Raw genomic sequence first — 24,126 nt, 5'->3', positions numbered from 1 at the left:
CGGCACGCCAGATAATGCGTCGCAAATCTGACTCACAGTTTAAAAACTAGACATATCGACATCGGCCATTTAAGTAAGTTTTCAACCAATTATTGATTCTCCTAGCACCAAGAAAGCGATCTGAATTGTTGTGCACTTAAGGAAGACATACCAGATAAAAGACCTTTTGTATTTACTGTGTTGGGGACAAACGTTTTCCGCAGCCATATTGATCGGGAATACTTAATTTGTGGCCATCAACCATCTTAATGTGCTTCAAAACAAATGTTCTAGGATTTTACATGCGGTGCAAGCAAAGGAAATATGGTGATGGTTGGAAGCCTTGGCAAGGTCTGCTGATTTTGGTATCGGAACTACCTCAGCTCTTTCACATTCTTTCTGTACTTGTCCAGTGTAAAGGGATTTTTTATAAATATCCCGCATGTATTTTGCGATATCTTGAGCGTATTGTTCTAAAGGCGTATTTAACATATTGTGTGGTTTTGGAGATATTTTAATGGAATACTGAGTACTAAGTCAAATATTGCTGCTGCAGTTTTTGTTTACTCTGCCGAGTGCATTGCGACTGCCGTTAATTTGAGATTCAGAACAGGGATTGTGCCATGAAAGAGCGCAAACCCAGATTTAAAGTAAACGTTCGAAGAAGTGGCGGAGCTTAGTGCTTCCTTCGGAGAAGCTTTACTAATTCTGATCTTTGAGGTCAGATGCCACCAGAATTGATGAGAAGCTGTCTTGTTAAAATTACTAAGTGTAACATTCGTGCATGGCTGCCTGGCCGCTTTAAATCCTTGTTTGAGTGCCCGAGAATGACTTCAGATTTTGACAGCGTAACTTTGTAACCGCAGCTTATTTTTCAGCTTCCTTCATCGAGCTATTTTGTGCGTAAGTTGTAGATGCCGTCTTGATATCCGTGGTTTCGTTCGGTGCACTGGCACGGTTTTTTGTGGGACATAGTTAAATAAGCGAGCTCGTGCGATTGTTTTAAACATTCGTTATAACTGATTGAAATACTCTTAAGTTTAAACTTCTTATGTAAGTCTTAAACTTCTAAACTTCTTATGTTTTAGGCCTGCACGTTCATTCTTCAGGCAAGGGCACGGCTTGGTTGTCAGCCATGCGCAAGAGTGCTATAAACACACTTGGCCTCATCCGCAGGATAGCCAATCGCTCTGGAGGTGCCCGTTCAGATACAGCTCGTCGACTTGTTCGTACTGTCTTTCAGCCTCGGCTCCTATACCAGGCTCAGTTCCAACAACTTACTAAACGACAGTGGTCCACACTTGAAACACTCAACCACGAAGCCATGCGAGTCATTACTGGCCTACCCCGAGCAACTCCTATTTGTCTGTTGCAGGAGTATGCGCAGCTCAACACACTAGAAGATTTAATTACCCAGAGACAAACAAATAGAGCGCGGAAAGTTTCTCTTCGTCCGATGTTCGCACCTCAACCACCTCCATGGGACTACTGTCACATCACATCAAACAAGCCTGCCCGTCATAAGAAGTCGGAGCTCTTCTCACCGCCGTTACCACAAGGTTTTTCTACGCAACATGACAGCTGCACTCTTTACACAGAGGTCGCCATAACCCCAAGAGGAGGATCAACTGCTTTTATAAGCCCGACACACCCTCAACTCTATGGCCGACAAACCTACTCTACTGACACTTCATCATTTCTTTCTTTGGAGCTGCAAGCAATATTAAATGCCATCGCAGCCTTACCTGACGACCCTCCTTATAACCAGGTGCACCTATGTACCCATTCCCAAGAAGCCGTGAAGCATCTAAAGAAAGTCCGCGGTACCCTTCGGGTTTCCCAGGCCATACATGCTGCTTGTAAATCTTACCCGGTGCCTATACGCATTCAGTGGGTTCAAGCTCGCACAGATGTCCACAGCATCGCACCTGACATATCTCGTGAGACTGACACTCCACAAACTCCACCTGCCTCTTTGCCACCAGATCCACTTCTGACACATCTAACATCTTCAGCCTCCCTCAGGCAGCGTACACGTGCTCTTATTCCCCCGTGTACCTACCCCCTTCCCCCCAACCTATCACGGGTGGAGGAGGTCTCTCTGAGGCGGCTGCGTGTCGGAGTGGCCCTTACGCCTGCTGTTCGCAACCAGTAAAAAAGTGACAAGATTCCTGCGCCGCAAAAATGCCCTCAGTGCGAGGCACCCGCTTCCGACACCAATGTCCACCACCTACTGTGGACATGTCCCAGAACTTCACTGGTGCGCGCTCGAGTTCTTCAAGAGGCAGGACTGTCTGCAAACAATGACTCTAGTTTGAACGTGTGGGTAACTAAAAACATTTACGCCCGAAGCTTATGTGACTATTTACACGCAACCGGGCTTCATGCATTTCTGTAACTTATTCTACCTTTCGTGACTAACACCACGTCTTATGCCGCGCGGCACACTCAGCGTCACAAATAAATAAATAAATAAATAAAGTCTCCCCATCGCAGCCATCACCTCCGTGGCCGTGATGTCCGCATCTAGTGCCTCATTCTCAGCACCAGTACACACCGCAGCTGCGTTCCCACCCTGTGTCGTACTGAGGTATATATCTTTCAAGTCGTTCAGTAGGTCTTCGTTCGTGCCAGTGTACTGGCGTACTATCTGGTTCAGGCGCGTCTGAGCCGCGGACTTAGTCTGAGTCAGGTCTAGTAGGTGCCGCAGCAGAAGCCACGATTTCCTATTTCCTAGTTGCCCGTTTAAGTCGTCACATATGTGCCACTACTGTAGCCTGTTGAGCTCATTGGCGTGGTCGAGGTCTCGGGAACAATTTCGAACACCTGGGGATCTTTAACGTGCGCTGACATCGCGCAGCATACGGACTCCTTTTGCGTTGCACCTCCATCGAAAGGCGGCCGCCGCGTTTTAGTTCGAACCTCAGTACAACGCCTTAACCACTGAGCAGGCGCGGCGGGTCAGTAGAAATCGCCATCACCATTACCGTTCACTTTCTTCTTGTTAAGAAGAATACGGGCAAACGCGTGAGCCGCATTGCCATCGCTCAGCGCAAGATCCCGTTTGAATTCGCTGACCTCAGGCTGCTTTCAACAATGCTCGCATTTACCAAGCTTCTCTGAATAAATTTAAAACTGGTCGAAATTGTTCTTCGGAGGGAAAGACGCTGCGTCTGTCTCACATCTTGCTAGAGGTTACGATATTTTCTTCTCTCTGTTTTATTACATTTTGAATTAATCACTTCTTTTTTTCTCTTTCTCTCTTTTCCATCCAAAATCTTATCTCTCTTCTGTCCCTGCCCTCCTTGTGGTAGAATCTACCGGTGTTGCTCTTCCATGTGATTTTCTTTTGCCTTTAATTTGTACAGGTGAGTAGCAACCTCCGCCTCCCCATTCTTGGCCGATCCCCCAGTGTGGGTACGTGCCATCTTTTCAAAGGCTACGAGTCAGTCAAGTGTAAATTTGTTTTCTCCTTGCTTGTTTCTCCCTTTGTGTTATCAATTGTTATTAAAAGTTAACCTCTCGAGAAGTGTCCTCTAGCAATGTGATTGAGCAATTCGAATCTGCAAGACGGCAAGCATCCTTCCATCATCATCATCAACCCAATTTCCCTCTACAAGATCAAGAGAGGGGACATCAACTCTGCTCTTCTACCAATTTAGGTCCAGTCATTGTCCGGCTCGAAAGCCCTCCCAGCGAGCGTGGCGGACTGGTCCACTACTACCACCCGTCAGACGTGTGTGGGTGCAACCCACGAGCTTCGAATAGGCGGGTCGCTACTCCTCGTGGTGCGCTTCCGTGATGCACACCCCTGCCAGACGCCGAGGCGCCCTCGACTTCGGGTAGTCTCTTCGTGCCGCACTTCAAGTGACAGCCCGATTCTTCCAACTCTTATTAAGAGCCTTGGATTTGAAATTGCTGAATAATTGTTGACAATTATTTCAAGAACATCGGACTTACATGTTCCTCATCAATGCGCTTTTTCCGTCTGTGTTCGCGCCTTTCTGTACCACTTAGCGCGATTTCCTACGTTTGAAACACCAACTAGCCCCCGCTCTTGCCTTGATGGAAGACACCCTGCGCTGCACCATAGAGGAGGTGTACCTCGAGCTCCGCCTCGACAAACGTCTTTATCCAACCCCTCATTCATCTCCCCCCTTGCCTTGGAGCTTCAGACGATACACAATGCCATTGCTTCCCTTCCACTCGTACCCACTTTCGATATTGTTCACATTTACACCGACTCCCTTGCCGCCCTTAAGTAGCTTAAGGCTGTCCAGCGCACATTCCAAGTTACACAATCCATTCACCAACTTTGCACAAAATACCCCTGTCCTGTGCGTATACATTGGATTCGCGGCCATGCCCAGGATCCGCATAATATTCATGTGGATGCAGTGACACACCTTGACACATCCGATATCCCGCCACCTTCCCCTCTTCTCTCAGAGCCGTTCCTGTCCCATGTTTCCGAGAAACAGGCTTTGCGTCAGCGAACACGCGTTCTAATTCCTCCGTGTTCGTACCCTCTCCCCCGGAGTCTCACTCGGGAGGAGGAGGTATCTGTGCGCCGGATTCGGGCAGGAGCGGCTCTTGACTCCTTCTGTGCGTCATCGGTGGCGTGACAAACGTTACGAAGTGAGTGACAAGTGTCCCCATTGTGGTGCTGCGCCCGACCAGTGTGACGAAAAACACTTGCTGTGGACTTGCCCGGCTACAGCTTCCGTGAGACGACGCTTCCAAAGAAAGGTTGGCTTGAGATGGGACGTTGCAGACGACTATCGCAAGTGGACTCAAGATAATCGCTTTATCGCGAACTTTCGCCGCTTTTTAAGCGAGGCTTGTTTGCACTTCTTTTTATGACTTTTTTTCTCTTTTTCATTATGCCTAATGGCAAACAGCTCGGATAAAAAAAAATTCATCACTCACCGTGCCCGAGGCTCACCTTCTTTAGCACATCCAAATGAACGCAGTCATCATCCCTTCACACCTCTTTTTCTATCGCTATCGATCGGACCTTCCTGCCAAGAGGCTGAGTAAGGCGGAGGAGTGAACTCTGCGCCGCCTGCAGACAGGAACTCTTATCTGTCCTGCCATAGCAAAACACTTCGATCCTAACACAGATGGGCGCTGCCCGCACTGTGGAGAGATCTGCTGTATCTTTCACATGGTGTGGGCATGTACTCACAATTCTCACCTTCCCCCTTCCCCCACCCCCACCCGAGAGGCATGGGAGACTGCCCTCCTCAACTGCTCCACACTGGAGTCGCAAAGGGCTCTATAAAGCGGGCGCGAGACGCGGCCTCGTCGTGCGGTGTCCCGGACTAAGGATACCGACCATGCAGGGTTTCTTTTTGACCCTCAAACTTTCTTTGATTATTAAAGTTTTTCACCACCACCCCCTGTCCCAACTGCTCCTTTACCTGTGCGGGCCCTGCCCATTGCCTCTTTTATTGCCCGGCTTCTCAGCAGTCGGGTTCTTATCTCCCACCTTCTCTATCCATCACCACCTGGCTCGACTGGTTTTGCGCTGAAGGGGAGGAAGAACGGCGGCATCTGGTCGCCCAGGCGGTCCACATGCATGGCTTGTGTATTATGGCCGAATCAATGTCTACTACTACTACTATGCACGCAGTACATAACGAGTGCACATGTGGTGACAGAGCCAGAGCCTTACAGGCTATGTTTGAAGGTAGGCAGGACGTATTCTATACATAGTGGCGATCCTAAGGGGGGGGGGGGGGGGGGGCGGTCGCCCTCCCCAAAAGCCTTTGCACATTTTCTCGAACGTCCGTTTTCGGGCTCGCATAGGGCAAGATGTAATTTTTGACGTAGAACTGGAAAGCACTTTTGTCTGTGATGCGTCAAGTAGTCTCCTACTTTGTACGTTGACCGTAGTAGCGGCTTTCTTATTTCGCACAATTCCACGTTCAACACGTTGGTGGTTATACGAGCACAATTTGTATTGATTGTTGAGCTTCCTCAAATACAATTTTCATTTTCTTCATTATGGTCCCTCTTTCTTCTTTCTATCCCACTTCATCCCTTCATGTGCGGTGTAGTTCAGGTGTACACCGAGATGACAGAAATTACTGCTCCATTTCCTTTCCTGAAAAAATTGGCTGTGGCTTAGCTAAGGCTAAGCCTGTATATCTCGAAGCGAGAGAGAGAGAGAAAACTTTATTGTCGGAAAAGAAGGGTTTCTGGACGCTTAGCAGAAGGGCCAGGTGGCCGTTAGCTGATAGCTGGCGGCGACCTCTTCGGCGCGCTCGATGGCTCTTGCCTGGACGGCGGGGTCCGAGCTGCGCAGCACTTCTTCCCAGGCGTCTGGTGAGGGAGCTTCTATAAGAGCTTCCGGAGGAGGATCCTCCGGGCAGTCCCATAGCATATGATCGAGGGTGGCAGTGCTACCGCAGTGTTTGCAGGTGGGGTCTATGAGACCGGGGTAGATGTGGGCGTAAATGTACGGGTTCGGGTAAGAATGGGTTTGAAGTCTTCTCCAAGCCACCTCTTGGTGTTTGGAGAGTGACTTGTGCGGGGGAGGATAGATTCTTCTAGAGAGTTTGTAGAATTGGGTAATTTCGTGGTACGAAATCACTGCCTCCATCTCGGATCCCCCTGGACGAGAACCCACCGCTCGGCCGACAAAACCTCGAGCATGTTGGTGGGCTGCTTCGTTCCCTGGGTTGCCTGAATGGGCAGGAGTCCATACCAGTTCTATTTCTCGTTGCAGTGTAATATTTGTGAGTATTTTTTTAGCAGTTAGGGATATTCTACCGCGCGAGAAGTTGCGTATGGCAGTCTTGGAATCACTGAGAATGATGTCAGCGTCAGTATTTGCTATGGCCAAGGCTATGGCCGCTTCTTCTGCTTGATCCGCGTACTTGACCGTAACTGAGGCCGCAGAGATGCACTCGCTTCTTCCTGCTATGAATTTGGATGCGCAGATAGCGAAGGCCCCTTGGCTGAAATTATAATCGGCTGCATCGGTGTATACTGCTCCAGGATGATTGAGGTACTTTCTATGCAGAGCCCGCGCACTGGCTCGTCGTCTGCCATCGTGGAAGCCCGGTAGCATATTTTTGGGGAGCGGTTTGATGAGTAGTTTGTCGCGCACTCCTCGTAGTAGAGGGCCCGGTAGGTTAGACATGGGTTCAGCGTTTACGCCTATTCGATCTAGAATCTGCCTTCCCGCTGTAGTGTCGGCCAGTCTTTGGATGTGCATCGCCTTGTGTGCAGTGATAAGTTCTTCTACAGTGTTGTGTATACCCAAGGATAAAAACATGGAGAAAATCTAGCATGCTCTAAGGAATGGAGGTAGCCTAAAATCAGTGAGGAGAAAACTGGGCATAGGTAAAAACCAGATGTATGCGCTAAAAGACAAACAGGCCAATGTCATCAGCAATATGGATAAGATAGTTGAATTAGCCGAAGAGTTCTACACAAATCTATACAGTAGCGAATGTAATCATCAAGTTACTGAGGGAGGCAGTCGAGCACAGCAATGGGACATCCCGCCAGTAACGAAGGAGGAAGTAAAGAGAGCCTTAGGAGCAGTGCAAAGAGGGAAAGCAGCTGGTGGGGATGAGGTAACAACAGATTTGCTGAAGGACGGAGGAGAGATTGTGCTACAAAAACTAGCCACCCTGTATACGCAATGCCTTGTGACCTCGAGAGTACCAGAAGCTTGGCTAACATTATCTTAATTCATAAGAAAGGAGACGTCAAGGACTTGAAGAATTACAGACCGATCAGCTTATTGTCCGTTGCCTACAAGGTATTTACTAAGGTAATCGCTAATAGAATCAGGACAACCTTGGACTTTAGTCAACCAAATGATCAGGCAGGCTTTCGTAAAGGATACTCGACAATAGACCACATTCACACTATCAATCAGGTGATAGAGAAATGCGCAGAATATAACCAACCCCTATATATAGCCTTCATTGATTACGAGAAAGCATTCGACTCAGTGGAAACCTCAGCTGTCATGCAGGCATTGCGGAATCAAGGTGTGGAAGAGTGCTATGTGAAAATATTGGAAGATATTTATAACGATTGCACAGCTACTATAGTTCTCCATAAAGTCAGCAATAAAATTCCAATACGGAAAGGTGTCAGGCAGGGAGACACGATCTCGCCAATGCTCTTCACTGCCTGCTTACAGGAGGTATTCCGGGGACTGGAATGGGAAGAGTTGGGGATAAGAGTTAATGGAGAATACCTGAGTAATTTGCGATTCGTTGATGACATTGCCTTGCTAAGCCACTAAGGACAAAAACTGCAAAGCATGATCAATCAGCTAGACAGGCAGAGTAGAACGGTGGGGCTAAGAATTAACATGCAGAAAACCAAAGTAATGTTCAATAGCCTTGCAAGGGAACAGCAGTTCGCAATTGGTAGCGAGGTGCTAGAAGTAGTAAGAGAATATGTCTACTTAGGGCAGGTAGTGACCGCAGATCTGGATCATGAGAGGGAAATAACTAGAAGAATGGGGTGGAGCGCGTATGGCAGGTTCTCTCAGGTCATGAATGGTAGCTTACCAATATCCATGAAGAGAAAAGTATATAACAGCTGTATCCTACCGGTACTCACCTATGGGGCAGAAACGTGGAGGCTAGCAAAGAGGGTTCAGCTTAAGTTAAGAACAACGCAGCGAGCTATGGAAAGAAAAATGATAGGTGTAACGTTAAGAGATCGGAAGAGGGCGCAGTGGGTGAGAGAACAAACGCGGGTTAATGACATCCTAGTTGAAATCAAGAGGAAGAAGTGGGCTTGGGCAGGGCATGTAATGCGAAGGCAAGATAACCGCTGGTCCTTAAGGGTAACGGAGTGGATTCCAAGAGAAAGCAAATGTAGCAGGGGACGGCAGAAAGTTAGGTGGGCGGATGAGATTAAGAAGTTTGCGGGGATACAGTGGCGGCAACTAGCAAAGGACAGGGTTAATTGGAGAGACATGGGAGAGGCCTTTGCCCTGCAGTGGGTGTAGTCAGGCTGATGATGATGAAGGATAAAAATCTGTCCGTGGGTGTGTTTCTAGGAAGCCCTAGACCAGCTTTATATGCCTCTCTGAGTAACCTGTTTAATCTGTCGATGTCCACCTTAAAGAGTTTGAGGTATAGTAGAGAGTAGGTGAATCTGCTAATGACGAATGCATGTATAAGGCGACAGATGTCGGCCTCCTTCATACCTCTCTTCTTAGCAGTGATTCTTCGAATGAGCCTGACTATCTGGTTGACCGTTGTTTCCAGACGGGTGATTGTAATGTTGCTCTTACGATTATTTTGAATGAACAGACCTAGTACTCGAATGGTTTCGACCTCCTTTATCGGGAGACCTTGAAGGTGCACCTCTATGATGTTTTCTCTCTGTTTCTTATGTCTGATTAGAAGGAGTTCAGACTTGGGTTGAGAACATTTGAGTCCTATGCTACTCGCATGCTCCTGGACTACGTGTACTGCTTTCTGAAGAGTTTCTTCTATGTGAGCATCGGAGCCATTCGCCACCCATAGGGTAACGTCGTCCGCATAGAGTGTATGACGTAAGTCCTCTATGGCGTTTAGCTTGCTAGGCAGCGATATGAGTGATAGGTTGAAGAGAAAGGGTGACAGGACGGAGCCTTGCGGCGTGCCTCTATCTCCCACTTCTATCCTATCCGATCTGATGCCCCCGATTGAGAGTTCTGACGTTCTTCCCGATAAGAAAGAACTGACATACTTGTAGGTTCTGGCACCTACATTTATGCTCGAGAGGCCTCTTAGAATTGCTCCATGCGACACGTAGTCGAAGGCCTTTTCTAAGTCAAGTCCAAGAACGGCTTTGGTGCCGGTTTTATCCGGGGATCTATGACATCGTTATACAACTGGAGCATGACGTCTTGGGTTGATAGGTGGCTCCTGAAACCTACCATAGTACTGGGTAATAAGTCATTATCCTCAGCATAGCCTTGCAATCGGCTCAAGATCACATGCTCCATGAGTTTGGCTAAGCACGAGGTAAGGGATATGGGTCTCAGGTTGTCAATGCCGAGCTTCTTGTTGGGTTTAGGAATGAACGTTACTATCGCGTGTTTCCACGACTGAGGAAGTTCTCCTTTGCGCCAATATCCATTCATTAAATCGGTAACTGCCGAGAGAGATTTACGATCTAGATTTCGCAGCATCTTATTCGTGACCCCGTCCGGTCCCGCGGCTGATGTTGTGCGAAGGTGACCGATTGCAGCCCATGTCTCCGCGTCTGTTATGTCTCTGTCCAGCTCCTCGTTGGGAGCACCCGTGTAGCGGTTAAGGGCGTCGCTTTCGGACGTGTTCAGGTATCTCTTTCGAAGTTCGTCTAGGAGCTCCGCATCTGTTCCGGGGAATCCGTGAATGATTTCGCTCATGTGAGATCTGGTAGTAGATTTTGTTTGAGTGGGATCTAAGAGGTGCCTTAAGAGGAGCCAGGCTCTTTTGCTGCCTAACTGACCATTTAGGCTGTCGCATATCTGGCCCCATTGTTGCCTAGATAAGTCGGATGTATGTGCTTTGATCTGCCTCTGTAGTTTGGCTGCCTTTAGCTTAAGTGCCCTGTTGTGTTTTTGTTTTTGCCATCTATTGAGGATGCTTTTGTGCGCTTCCCAGAGATGTAGAAGCTTGGAGTCAGCCGTCGGCTGATCTTCCGTCGCCTCCACCTCCTTGGTCGTCTTGCGCACGTCATTTTTAAGCTGCTCTACCCAACTATCTAAGTTTTCGATGTTGGTGGGAGCGGTATCTTCTCTAAGTTTTCTAAAGTTATCCCAATCCGTGAGCGTAGTGCTTGTTGGAATTGACTTGTGTGCGGACGTATGAAACGAGATTGTTATAATGCAGTGATCGCTGCCTGCCGTATTTCTGGTGTTATGCCATTTGGCTTCAGTTATATTCTTGGTGAAGGTCAGGTCGGGTGTGCTATCCCTGCTGACGCTGTTGCCTAGCCGCGTGCAGGAGTGGGGATCATTAAGTAAAGTGAGGCCGAGATCGCGTGAAGTTTCCCATAGCTTCGTGCCTTTCTTGGTGGATTTAACGTATCCCCATTCAGCATGGGGTGCGTTAGTCTCCGACTACGAGGAGTTGCGCTCCTTTAGTGAAGTGCATAGTCTTACGCAATAAATTTAGAACGGCTAGCCCTTTATCTTGGGGAGAGCTGTACACATTTAGTATGAAAAGATTTCTGTCTTCTCTATTGCGAGGAACAACCTCTATCAGAGTGTTATTAGCGGCTATGCCATCGAATTCGTGCTGGATAGCCGTGATGTTTCTTTGTACTAGAATAGCGGTTAATTGTTCTTTTTTGATGTCCGCGCCTTTCTGCATGAAGCTTTTGAATCCCGCTAATTTGGTTTTTCCTCTATTCTCCTGGAGCGCAATTACGTCCGGATTTTCTTCAGTATTCTGGATTAGAAGCTGCAGGTGATCCTTCTTGGGAAGGAAGTACCTGCAGTTCCACTGTCATACGCTAATTCTCTGCGGGCGGGGGGCCATATTGCCCATGAATTGGTTGCATTCCGTGTGTAGTGATCCTGGCCGCTAGGTTGGCCATTTCTTTCTTAACTTCGTCGATGATAAAACTTTTGAATTCTGCCAGTGTAGCCGCGAATTTGGCATCTAGACGTTCTAGATCGGCCTTTCTGTCGGCCTCTACTTTGGCAAATCTGAGGTCCACTTTGGCGACTAAATCTGCTACCGTCGTTTCGGTTTTTTTCTTGGGAGGTGTGAGAGGAGTATCTGCCATCGAATTGGCCGGCCTTTTAAGTCTAGATGCCACCTCCACGTCCATAGCTTTATCTCCTAGCTTATCGTCCTGCTTGGGAAGAGCAGGGGATGTGTGTTTGGTCACTGAGGGGCCTGATGGGGAAGGTGATTTGGGTTCAGGTGGAGTACTTGTGGTTGCAGACTGCTGTAGCACTGCCTTGTTGGATTTTGGTTGATTAGAAGGAGTTACGGCATGTTGTCCTATTAGCTTCCTCAGCTCGTCTATTTGGGACTGCAAGCGCTGGTTATGCATTTGAAGCTCCCTCACCTATTTCTGAAGGGCTTCTGTTTCGGGGTCTGTGTGCCAGGTCACACTCTTGCGTCCCGGGCTTTCGCTGCGGTCGCGATATCGGCTGCGGCTGGCGGATCTGCTGGCGCTTCCCGACGAGGCGTCGCTGCCTAAGGGAGGGAAGGATGACGATCCGCTGCGGTGGCGTCCCCCTGGTGGATGCTTGCTCCTGGATCGCGATTGTCTCTCGTCGGTTTCTTTTTGGCCCTCACTGTTGTTGGCCCTCTTCATGTTGGCTTCTTTTACTTGCTTTTGGAAGCGGAACTTGCAGTTGCGGCTGCCAGTGAAGTGATGGCCCCTGCAGATGATGCAAGTGGAGATGCACGTATGTTGTTCTCCCTGCTTGGGCTGAGCGTGGTTGACTCCACATCTGCGGCAGAGTTCGCGGAATGGTTCGCGGGCAGACGTCCATGCGGTGTCCAACCTTCCGACAGTTGAAGCAAGCTTCCGCTCTGTCGTGGTATGGATAAACGAGTTCATCGAACATCAGATATCTGATGGATCTTGGGAGGTGATTTCCTGCAAATATGATGAAGAAGTGCCTGGTCTGCCCCATTCTTCGCGCGTGTATTATATCCGTGTCGGGATTTCGGGCGCGAAGTTCCGCTAGGATCTCCTCGTCCGTTTCTCTCGTGTAAGTGTTGAAGACGATACCTCGGACAGAATCCTCTGGCTTTGGTACGTAGGACTTAACCTCAAACAGCTGGTCCGCCATCTGAAAAGATGTCAGGCGACTATAAGCTTCGGCACGTTGCATGTTTGGCGTGCAGATGGTCAGAGTGTTGTTCGACGGATACACTCTGAACCTATCATTCTGGACTGTCTCCGCTGGAGGCAGTTTTAGCGCAGTACAGATGGCTTCAGCAATCTCCAACCTGGATGCCGTCTTCAGATCGAGTGGCGTTCATGGTCGTACGACGATTATGTAGTCGTCTTGCGGGAGTTTTGGCAGTGGTTTGCCTCGAAATAGAGGCGGCGGACGCGGCTTTGGTGTAGCAGAGTTTCCATCCTTGGACGCCTTGCTGTGATCAGAGAGACGCCCCGGCCCGTCAGCGTCTGCTGCCGGCGTTCCGTTGGTGGCTTGCCTATTTTTCCTGTATTTCTTCTGCGCGGCGAGGGCGGCGGCGATCCATCCGTCATCCTGAAGCTCTGCCTCCGTTACAGCTTCGCCTTCTACGGCGTGGATCATCTTGCGTGACCGTACTCGGCACCGGCGTCGCGGTTAGGCCTAGCCGGCTCGGTCGATGCCGTGGTCGCAGCTATGCCTAGCAGTCAACACGGCGTCCGAAAAATGTTTCCGTCGAATATTCGGCAGAGGACCCACTTGCCTGGTAGCGATAGGTATCCACGGAATCCGGATGGTGTTCCGCCTCGTCTGGTACCAGTCTTGGGTCAATGCGCTGTTTCGTTTCGCCGTGGTAGTGATAATTTACGGAGCCCATGCGAAGCGCGTCCGCATGGCTCGGAGTCGGAGTGAAGACATCTCGAAGCGAAAAGCTGCGGCAAGGCGGAGGAGGAGCCGCGCGTGTAGTGAATACGGCGCTGTCTTAGAAGGTTGCATTAGAGACATGTACTGTGGCGTGCATTCCTCCCGGGTGTAGACCAAGATATCAGAGACAGGCATTTGCTTTCCTTAAAAGCAATTTTCATTTCATTTCATTTTTCTTAAGGCCCTTACAGCGCGGTTGGATGGATGGAAACAACTTTATTACACACAAAAAAAATTGGCAGAGGCTCAGCTTGGTTAAGCCCGGAAATTGCGAAAGCAACTTCATCCGTTTGTTCAGCCCGCCGTCGTTTCCTAGCTTGAGCGAATCGTTGCAGCCTTACCTCGTGCATGTGGGACGACATGGCCTGGCTGAAACGCGCAGCGTGGTTACGCCGAGACGACTGCGACGGTTCGTTGCGACTGAGAGAAGGATGAAAAGGAAAAGTGCACGGGCCTGCCGACTGGCTCAAGCCGAGCCACCACCGCTGCCACGTGCAGATAGAGCAGAGTTAAAAGATCAGAGGAAAGAGGAAAAGAAAAAAAGACGCGGGTAGCAGCAACAACCGCGTCCGCTGAAAAAAACATAAGCGGCCGTAGCCGCGATTCGTCACTACCTCCCCACGCCTGTTCTATGGGCGAGCCGGGTCGGAGCCCGATATATCTCCGTCTGGCGTGACGTCCTCATAGCGAGCGCCTCCTCGCGGCAGCGGCGCGCAGCTGCTGCTCGGCGCACCGTGGTTACGCTGGGACGACCGCAACGAGTACAAGAAGCTGAGCAAGAAGGAGGAAGTAGCATGGCGGCAGTTGCAGGTGGGCACTTTTCCAAATCCAGCCACGCTGAGTAGGTTCATGCCCGGCTTCAATGACGGGAAATGTAGGGCCTGTGGAGAACGAGCCACCTTAGCCCATATGATGTGGGCATGCGCCCAATCCACACCTTTAGTGAATTGCAAGGAGTCATGGGAGGTTTTGCTACGCAGCCAGGACCTCCAAGAACAAAAAGAGACCATCAGATATGCCTTCGAAGCCGCCCGGTCCCAAGGGATCTCGGCCGTCTGACAAGGACGGGATGGCGAGGCCGCCGTCCTGATTATCTGATATAATAAAGTTTGTCTAAGTCTAAGCGACGAGACGAGTTGGGGCTCTCTCTCCGTCTTGCGTGACGTCATCACAGCGAGCGCCTCCTCGCGGCAGCGCCGCGCAACTACTGCTCGGCGCACCGTGCTTACGCTGGGACGACATCGACGAGACGAGTTGGGGCTCTGTCTCTCTCCGTCTTGCGTGACGTCATCACAGCGAGCGCCTCCTCGCGGCAGCGCCGCGCATCTACTGCTCGGCGCACCGTGCTTACGCTGGGACGACCGCGACGAGACGAGTTGGGGCTCTGTCTCTCTCCGTCTGGCGTGATGTCGCAGCGGAGGTCTTGCTAAAGGTCAAACGTGGTTACACCGCCGGGACGACGCTGAAGGGCTCAAACTGCGAGCAGTATTGCTTTCGCAATAAAACAGATAAGCTGCCGTAGCGGCGCTTCGTCATCACCTCCCCGCACGAGCTGGAGCTCTGTTTATACAACTGGTATGACGTCACTCCGACCGCAGCGCTCATAGCGGGAGAAGCGAGAGGCTCACCGCTCGCCGTGTCTACCGCCGCTCTACGCTGACGAGCCGAGCTGGGACCCTGGTTTTTCGCAGTATGACGTCATGTCTAAGGTCAAGCTAAAGGTCAAAAGTGTCCACCGCCGCTCTACGTTGAAGGGCTCAAACTGTGAGCAGTATTGCTTTCGCAATAAAAAATCTTCCAGGGTGGTCCCCTACTGGTCCAGGAGTCCACGGGCTTGGGCTTCACGTAAAGACCGATCCACCAGCCATTTCTGGCCGGCAGGCTGAGCGGTCCGTAAAGCAGCCTCCCAGGAAGAATGAGTGGGATTGGGGATGGGAGGTACTGCCTTAGGGGAAGAACATTCCCAAAGGTAGTGGAAAAGTAGATTTGTGTACGCCACAGGTGGTACAAGGTTCAGGTATCCACCGAGGTATGAGAGAGGCAGGAGTCGTTTCCTTTCCTTAAAACCAATTCTCTTTTCATTTTCCTTTCCATAAGGCGCGGTTCGGGTGTCCACCGAGATGTGAGAGGTTCCTCACGCACTGTTTGCTTTTCTTTATTTATTTATTTGGGCAGCGTGTGACGTCACTCCTTTCGGGTGTACACCAAGATATGAGAGACAGGCATTTCTTTTCCTTAAAACCAATTTTCGTTTCATTTCATTTTCCTTAAGGCCCTTACGGCGCGGTTCAAGGTATCCACCGAGATATGAGAGGGACAGGTGTCGTTTCCTTTCCTTAAAACCAATTTTCTTTTCATTTTCCTTCCCTTACGGCTCGGTTCGGGTGTCCACCGTGACGTCACGCAGTTCGCGCATGCGCACCTGTGGCTTTTTCTGACGACGGGGCCAACGCTAGCCTCGGTGTTGACTAGCCTAGTGAAGCTTTTCGCTTCAAAAGCGTTGCGTTCAAAAGGCAAGGCGTCGCGCCGAACGCGTGGTCGCGTTCCATGGACTCCTATAGTAGCGCTGCATCGCGCTGTCGCGTTCCACTCCTAAAGGAGAAGCTTGTGCGCCATTAATTAGTATTTAGTCATTAATCAGTAATTAGTCATTAATTAGTAAATAGTCAATAATTATGTGTGATGTCAACCAGTAGTGAAGTCACCACTGTAGTGCGAAAAACGCCTTCGCCTCTACGCACTTTACAGTCAAAGTGCCCCTGATTTTTGTCAACGATTCTAAGTCGGCAATCAGAAATTAACGCAACAAAACTTCGTGCTGGGCTAGTTGGTAGGACATAGTTACGAGGCAACGAGACAAGGGTTACGAGTTACGAGGCAGCGAGAACGCGCACACGCTGGCACGAGGTCCGGGATCCCAGTCGCGTCTTGTGCCAGGAGCACCTACATTTCGGTGAAGAGCTTAATCGTATGAGGAAATCATTTCAGGCTGGAACCTCACTCGTGCCCAAGTGTACATAAGAAAATTTCTGAGAGAGGAGAGGTAGCGTGTAGGAAACTGAAAACAGGAATATTTCCGAATCCGCTGCTTTCAAGCAAATGGCGTTCCGAGGTGTTTAGACCTCGCTGCAAGAAGTGCGATGGAATTGCGGACTTGTTTATTTATTTATTTATACATACTGCAGCGCAGTTATATGCGCTATGGCAGGAGTGGGAAAAACAAAAAGCAAAATACCAAAGGTAACAGAATACAACAAAATGTACAAAGTGAGCACAATAAAGTTCAAAACACACAAAAAGTAACAAACAAGAAAGGAACTGTCAATGGCACTTCAGGAAAATTCAGGTATTATGTGTCTTCGATGGCAGTTATGAAACTTTGAATTCTAAGTCGGCTCATGCTGTGGACTTGCCTTAGCTTTGCAAAGCCGAACAGAAGTAGAAATTCCTGGGAGGCACTGCTGCTCAACCGAGAAGAACACGACCAGCATCGTTATCGGTCTGGCCATGGATGCCGCCGCGATCCACAAAAAGTTCGTTTGCAGGGTTGAAATTGTGCGTTGAAATTTCCGTCGCTCCCTCGACTACGGCGTCCCATATACGGAAATTTCAACCACCTGGGGTTCTTTAACGTGCACCGACATCGCAGAGTATACGGGCTGGTAGTTACAGTGACTCCTCGTCATTTTCTCTTGCAGGTTGCCAAAACTGGGCTGAAATATACGAAAACACCTTAAATGCACTCTGGCACTTTAAATGGCCTAGGGCCATTTCTGCGTTCTTGCGCAGTTGCATAATTGGCCAGACTTTTTCTGAGGTGCACAGCTAATTATCAGGTGGGTATATCATAACAATCCTCATTTTGCTTTAATTTATAATTTCAGACCGAAACAATATGAAACACGTCAGGGACCTTATGAACATCATCACTCGAAAGCACAGGCGGTCGTGCGGAGACCCAGGGGCGTGCCTCGAATTCCTTTCTAATAATAAAGTTTTCTCTCTCTCTCTCTCACCTTCAAAGCAGAAGATGCATTGTTTATGCTTTTCAGAGCCCCTGGAGAAGCAGAATTCTTCACATCCCACCACAGAATATGCAAAACATTGCGGAGAAGTAATTTAACACTACTGCATATTGGGCGACTTGGTTGACATACATCTTGCAAAATATTTTAGCGCGAAAAACACGGACAGAAAGAGTAGACTCGTGTCGCGTCGTGTCGTGTCAACGCTCGTGTCGTCTACTCTTTCTGTCCGTGTTTTTCGCGCTAAAATATTTTGCAAGATTGCGGAGAACATGCCTGGGGTCTGCAGAACAGTCGTCTAACGCAGGCCTTTTTCCAGGCGTTGCAATCACACATAGCTTGAAGTTCGCGCCTTGTAATCATTCGTTTATTCAGAAACATATATTTTACTACATAATTTCACTAACGTACATTTAGAGTAGCAGTTCGTCCTTGTAACAAGCCACGGCTGAGCACAACGGACGCAGCGTTAGCACTGACAGCGACTACGTTCCCGAGGCTCCAGAGCATTGCACCTGTCACGACACCGCTGAGGCAGCCCGGCAGTTACATAAACGGAGCTCCCCAGTTGGTCCCGTGGGCGGCGGGATTTTACTCGATCTCCAGTGAGGCGAGGCCTGCCGCGGACAGTCGCCGGGCGATGAACATCAGCCGCGTGCCGACGACACATGACGTAGCCACGATCATCACCAGGACGTCGTAAGCAACGCAGGCCCGCTAGATGCGCACCGAGTCCGAGTTGACCGTTGGAAGGACACCGTCAGGCGCGGAAGGCTGCGGCCTGCCGGGCTCGTCTTCACTGCCAGGCGGGTGTCATCGAAGCGCCGTTTCATCCGCAGGCGCCTGCGTTCCTGTAGCGTTCGCAGCGTCGGGGTGGCCATCTTCCACCGAACGACGACTGCAGCCGTTCCACGTACGCGACGACATCTGCGGATGGTCCCGTGGGCGGCCGGACTTCGCGCGGTCTCCAATGAGGCGAGGCCATCCGCGGAGAGTCGCCGGGCGATGAACATCAGCCGCGTGCCGACGACGCATGACGTAGCCACGATCATCACCAGGACGGCGTAAGCAACGCAGGCCCGCTAGATGCGCACCGCGTCCGAGTTGACCGTTGGAAGGACACCGTCAGGCGCGGAAGGCTGCGGCCTGCCGGGCTCGTCTCCACTGCCAGGCGAGTGTCGTCGAAGCGCCGTTAGGCGCGGAAGGCTGCGGCCTGCCGGGCTCGTCTCCACTGCCAGACCGGTGTCATTGAAGCGCCGTTTCATCCCCAGGCGCCTGCGTTCCTGTAGAGTTCGCAGCGTCGGGGTGAACATCTTCCACCGGACGACGACTGCAGCCGTTCCACGTACGCGATGACATCTGCGGATGGTCCCGTGGGCGGCCGGACTTCGCGCGGTCTCCAATGAGGAGAGGCCGTCCGCGGACAGTCGTCGGGCGATGAACATCAACCGCGTTGCCGACGATCACCACCAGGACGGCGGAGGCAAGGCAGGCCCACCAGATGCTCACCGCGTCCCGCTTCACGGTTGGAGGGACGTCGTCAGACGCGGAAGGCTGCGGTCTGCTTGGCTCGTCTCCACTGCAAGGCGGCTCTCGTTGAAGCTCCCTTTCACCCACGGTCGCCTGCATCCCCGTGGCGTCCCCAGCGTCGGGGTGGCCATCTTCCCTAGAACGACGACTGTAGCCATTGAACGTAGGCGATGACATCTGCGTTGACGTGTCTGTAGGCAGTGGTCAGCAGTCTATTTCCAGAGCAGCTCTGCCTGTGCACTCGTTGGCTGGTTGTCCTCAAATAAAATGGCACATACCCACTACGGGGGAGTGGCCAAGAAACTCGCTCTCTTATCGTGGCTCGCGCGTATCGCGCGCATCATTTTTGGTTTCTGAGGAAAGGAAATGACGCAGCATCTGGCTCGCTTGTCTCGGTGGACACCCGAACGGCACCGTAAGGGAAGGAAGGAAGGTGGGTTTTATCAGGTTTTATTACATTATGCCTTTAATGCCTCATTGTTGTAAGCAGGAGTTGACAGAAATGTCACGCTCTTCAACTTGTGGAAATGGTCGCTGAGGTCACAGTGCGAAAATTTAAAACGGGGCCAATGGTACATTGGCCCTGTGCAACCAATTAAAGAGATGGTACAGTGATGCTCCAAGTAAGTGAGACTGAGCTTATTTATTTAACCAGTTAGCGTTATTAACCAGTCAGACCACATAAATAAAAATTACTAAGAACTTTAGCGGCTAAACTGGTGAAAGGCGAAAGCCCGATTGCTGCTTTCTGCTACGCGATTGTTCATTTCACATTCTGTTGGTGCATTAATTAACTGCCAATTAATGACGCTTAATCTTTGCCTTTAGGAGTCGAACGCGACAGCGTGTTGTAGCGCTGCCAAGGAGTCCGCAGAACGCCACCACCTGTTCGGCGCGATGCGTTGCCCTTTGAACGCAGCGCTTTTTGAGGAATGTAAATGGCGCTGTAATTCTCTGGAACCTCAGTGGACGCCTGAACCGCACCGTACAGGAAGGGAGGATGTCGAGTGAAAGAAGAGAAAGGGGGGCCGTAATGAAGAGAATGAAAAGTGTATGTGAGAATAGGAAATTACGCAGTAACTGTCTCGCATATCTCGGTGGACACCAGTCGAAAATTGTAGTTGAGGAAAGGAAATTGTGCAGTAACTGTCTCTCATATTTCGGTGGACACCCGTCAGAATTCGTGCGCCGTGACGTCACGACCATTTCGACCAATCTGGTTTGGTTTGTTTGGTTTGGTTTATTGGGGCTTAATGTCCCGAAGCAACTCAGGAAGTTTTAAAAGTTTGAAAAGTATTTATTTGAAGTGTGTTTCTTACACTTCAGGAAGGAGGCCAAAAGGCGTGGTGCCTGACGAGGGCCTTCCTCCCTGGGGGTAAGCAAACAGCATTCGGCATATACACACACAAAATAAACAAATAAAATAAATGTAGCAGTCGCCATTACACTTGCTGGCATGTTAAAAGAAAAACAAAGGAAAAACTGTACAACAATGTTAAGGTATCTTCAGGTAGGTAGGAAAGACTTTTATTGCTCTAGAAAGGTGCTAGTAGCAGACGAGAAAGAAGAGGTCCATCTTCCTTCTTCTCACAGGGTCGGTGCCCCTATTCCAGGGCGCCGCTGAGCTTCGCTGCTCGTTGGGCGTGCTGGATCAGACCTTGTTGGCAACCCAGATCGCCGCTGCAGAGCCGGCTCTCCCACTGTTCTGCTTTATTGACTGTACTCGTTGTAAAACATTTGAATTGTCTAATATGATTGGCTCATCATCTATGACTTCATTTTTAGCTCTGAATATTACATACTTCGTCATCGTGATGTTTAGTTCTAACCTGTTGGTCCTCAACCATAATGTAAGGTTTTCTAACCAGAGATTTGCTCTATATTCTATTGCCTGTAAACTCGCGTCATGAAAGAAAATATTTGTGTCGTCAGCGTATAAAACTGTTTCGGAGGAAGGAAGAATATTAACAATGTAATTTATGTGAACTAGGAATAGAATAGGACCCAGTAATGAGCCCTGTGGCACACCAGTGCGTATAAGGCCGTGGCTTGAAGGTATGTCGTTAATCATTGTGAATTGTACTCTGGAAGATAAGTAGCTCTGAATAAGATTAAGTGCGGAACCTCGTATCCCATAGAATTGTAATTTGCGCAATAAAATTTTGTGACAGACCGAGTCGAAGGCTTTTCTAAAGTCTAAGAATAGCCCAAGTGTAAAAATTCTGTTTTCTATATTGTTAATTATTTTATCCTTTATGTGAAGTAAAGCTTTTTCCGTAGATTTCCCTTTCTGAAAGCCATATTGTTCTTTCGCAATAGAGGGACGCCGTAGTGAAGGGCTCCGGAAATTTCGACCACCTGGGGTTCTTTAACATGCACTGACGTCGCACAGCACACGGGCCTCTAGAATCTCGCCTTCATCGAAATTCGGCCCCCGCGGCAGGGATCGAACCCGCGTCTTTCGTGTCAGCAGCCTAGCGCCGTAACCACTGAGCCACCGATCTCAAACGCGGGCAAATTTGCTAACAGTCTTACGTCTTGGTCACGGCAGTATGAACCATTAAAGGCTTTCGCCTTAAAACCGAGTAGAAAATTGGTCGAGTTGGGAATCGAATCACGGTCTCCGGAGTACGAGACGAGCACGCTAACCACTCCGCCATGCCAGCTCGATGGTTTGGAATCAACAAAGGCGCGTCTAGTGAAAAGTGGGTCATCTACCGCTCCGGAGAATTCAAGACCTACCCATATCGTCCTACGAGGTAGATCTCCTACGTGTGCGGAGAGCAAGGCCATCGTTCGGACGTCTATCCAACGCCGAACACCAAGCTCTGCAGGACGTGCGGCACACACGACCCACCAGAAGGCCACCCGTGCAAGGCCAAATGCATGGTGTGCGAAGGCGACCACGTCACCAGGGAGTGCCGTCGACGCCTCAAGACTACTGACGAGCTCCGGGGCAGCACGACCGGCGGCCGGCAGTCCCGGCAACAACAATGGCAGCAACAGCAGCAGCAGCAACTGCCGCAGCAGCAACAACCGCAGCAGCAGCAGCGGAACCAGAACCTGAGTCGAGAGCGCCGACCCAGGTGGCTTAGCTCGGAGCGGGACCATGGCCGCTTCTCGAGCCGAGGCCGTAGCACCGAGCGAGATCGCAGCCAGAGCCGATCCAGAGATGACTCTTTCCCGCCACTCAACCGGTCAACGGCCAAGCCGAGGCAGCAGCAGCAGCAGCCGCCGCACAAACAACAGAAGGGCGGCATCAAGGTGAGCTGGGGAGCGGGCTCTCCAAACCCACTGATTCCGCACTCGGATCAACATAATATTGACACGAGGATTGGAGATAGAAGAAGAAAGCGATCGCAGCGGGTAGAAGTAGACGACGCTGAAGTGTAGGTCGGTTTTCTCTGGTGCCCTCCTTCAGCCGCTGCAGTTCCTTTTCAGTGTAACAACTGTTACACATCTGGTGGAGGTGCTGGGTACGCTTCCCGACCTGCGTACGCCTACGACATAAAGACGGAACTTACACCGGTCCATCAGCGCCCAAGCCGCCGCCTCCGCGGTGAGTCACCTGAGTTCGGGCCTCTTGCCAACCCGACGAGGAAGACGCAGCCTCGACCGACGGTCCCGCCGGAAATGGCCACAGATAGCAGGTCCCCGGCGCCCATCCTCTACCACACGCCGCGAACACCGCCATCTTTTCACGGCGACGTGTACGAAGACGCGGAAGAGTGGTTAGACACCTTCGAGCGGGTCGCCCGCTACAACGGCTGGAGCGACGACCGCAAGCTCCATAACGTGTACTTTGCGCTCGAGGACTCCGCTAGGACATGGTGCGAGAACCATGAGAGCAACCTGTCCACCTGGGAGACACTTCGCCAAAATCTCCTAGCTACATTCCCCAACGCAGACCGCCGGGAGAAAGCTGAAGCTGCGCTTCGCTCCCGTAACCAGCGGACTAACGAAAGCGTCCGCATGTATGTAGAGGACATGACGCGCCTCTTCAAGCGTGCTGACCCATCCATGGCGGAGGAGACGAAGCTTCGCCACCTCATGCGCGGGGTCAAGCAGGAGCTTTTCGCCGGTCTTGTGCGCAGTCCACCGCGTACTGTTGCCGAATTCCTCACGGAAGCGACTACCATGGCGACGACGCTCCTGCAACGAGCCCGGCAATACAATCGGGATATAAGCACGCTTGGGCCCGCTGTTTCTTCGATGCCGCTAGGGAGTGATGCGGCCGTTTTACGTGACCTAATCAGGTCGATCGTCAGGGAGGAATTACAAGCCCTCCAGCTGCCTCCCAGCGCGCCGTCTGTTACATCGCTGTCTGAAGTTGTCCGGGACGAGATGCGCCTAGCAGCACAGCGGCAACAACTGCCTGAGATCCCAAGACAGACTGAGGTCAGGCCTACCTATGCATCTATCCTCTGCCGGGCCCCAACGTCAGGCTACGACGTGAATACCGCGACTCACGCAGCGCAGCCGTCTGGTCTTTCTCGTGTGCCTGCTCGACCAGCTTACCAGCGGCCACGGAAGTGTGATGTGTGGCGTGCACCGGACCGGCGGCCCCTTTGCTACCACTGTGGTGAGGCGGGACATCTTTACAGGGCCTGCCCGTACCGCCGAGTGGGTCTGCGTGGTTTCGCGCCCGACGACCCTTGCCCACGGAATGGCGAACGCCCATTCGAAATTGAAGCTCATCTGTCGGCCCGTCAGAGGCCTGGGACATACGGTCGCTACGATCCTAGGTCGTCATCTCCGCTGCGTTACCGTTCCCCAAGCCCTCGCCGAGATGCCGGCTATCCTGAGCGGCGTTCTCCGAGTCCACGTCGGGAAAACTAATTCCAGCGGTCTCCGGAGGCAAGGCCGCTGCTGTCGGGAAAACTGAAGATCCTCCGCCGCCGATATACCGATACGCTGATTCCTCACAGGGGCAGGGTAGCGACAGCATCCGACGCGCTACTTCTGATTTGTGTGTGACGATCGACGGAACTTACACCATCGCTTTACTTGATACTGGTGCTGACTATTCAGTGATGAGCCACACCC

General features: G+C 50.8%; 1 protein-coding gene across 1 annotated transcript; it reads left to right on the top strand.

The window, feature by feature from the left end:
- The first annotated feature begins 18,987 nt into the window (after window positions 1-18,987).
- LOC149327582 (uncharacterized) lies at window positions 18,988-23,919 on the top strand. Its single transcript, XM_089563462.1, has 2 exons — window positions 18,988-19,243; window positions 22,502-23,919. Exons 1-2 carry the CDS (start codon window positions 18,988-18,990, stop codon window positions 23,917-23,919), a joined length of 1,674 nt encoding a protein of 557 aa, XP_089419588.1.
- The last annotated feature ends 207 nt before the right edge of the window (window positions 23,920-24,126 follow it).

This window comes from Amblyomma mixtum, chromosome 10, assembly GCF_055824585.1.
Source record: "Amblyomma mixtum isolate Tamu chromosome 10, ASM5582458v1, whole genome shotgun sequence".
In the NCBI taxonomy this organism is placed as follows: Eukaryota; Metazoa; Arthropoda; class Arachnida; order Ixodida; family Ixodidae; genus Amblyomma; species Amblyomma mixtum.
This window is presented reverse-complemented; position numbering and strand designations above follow the sequence as displayed.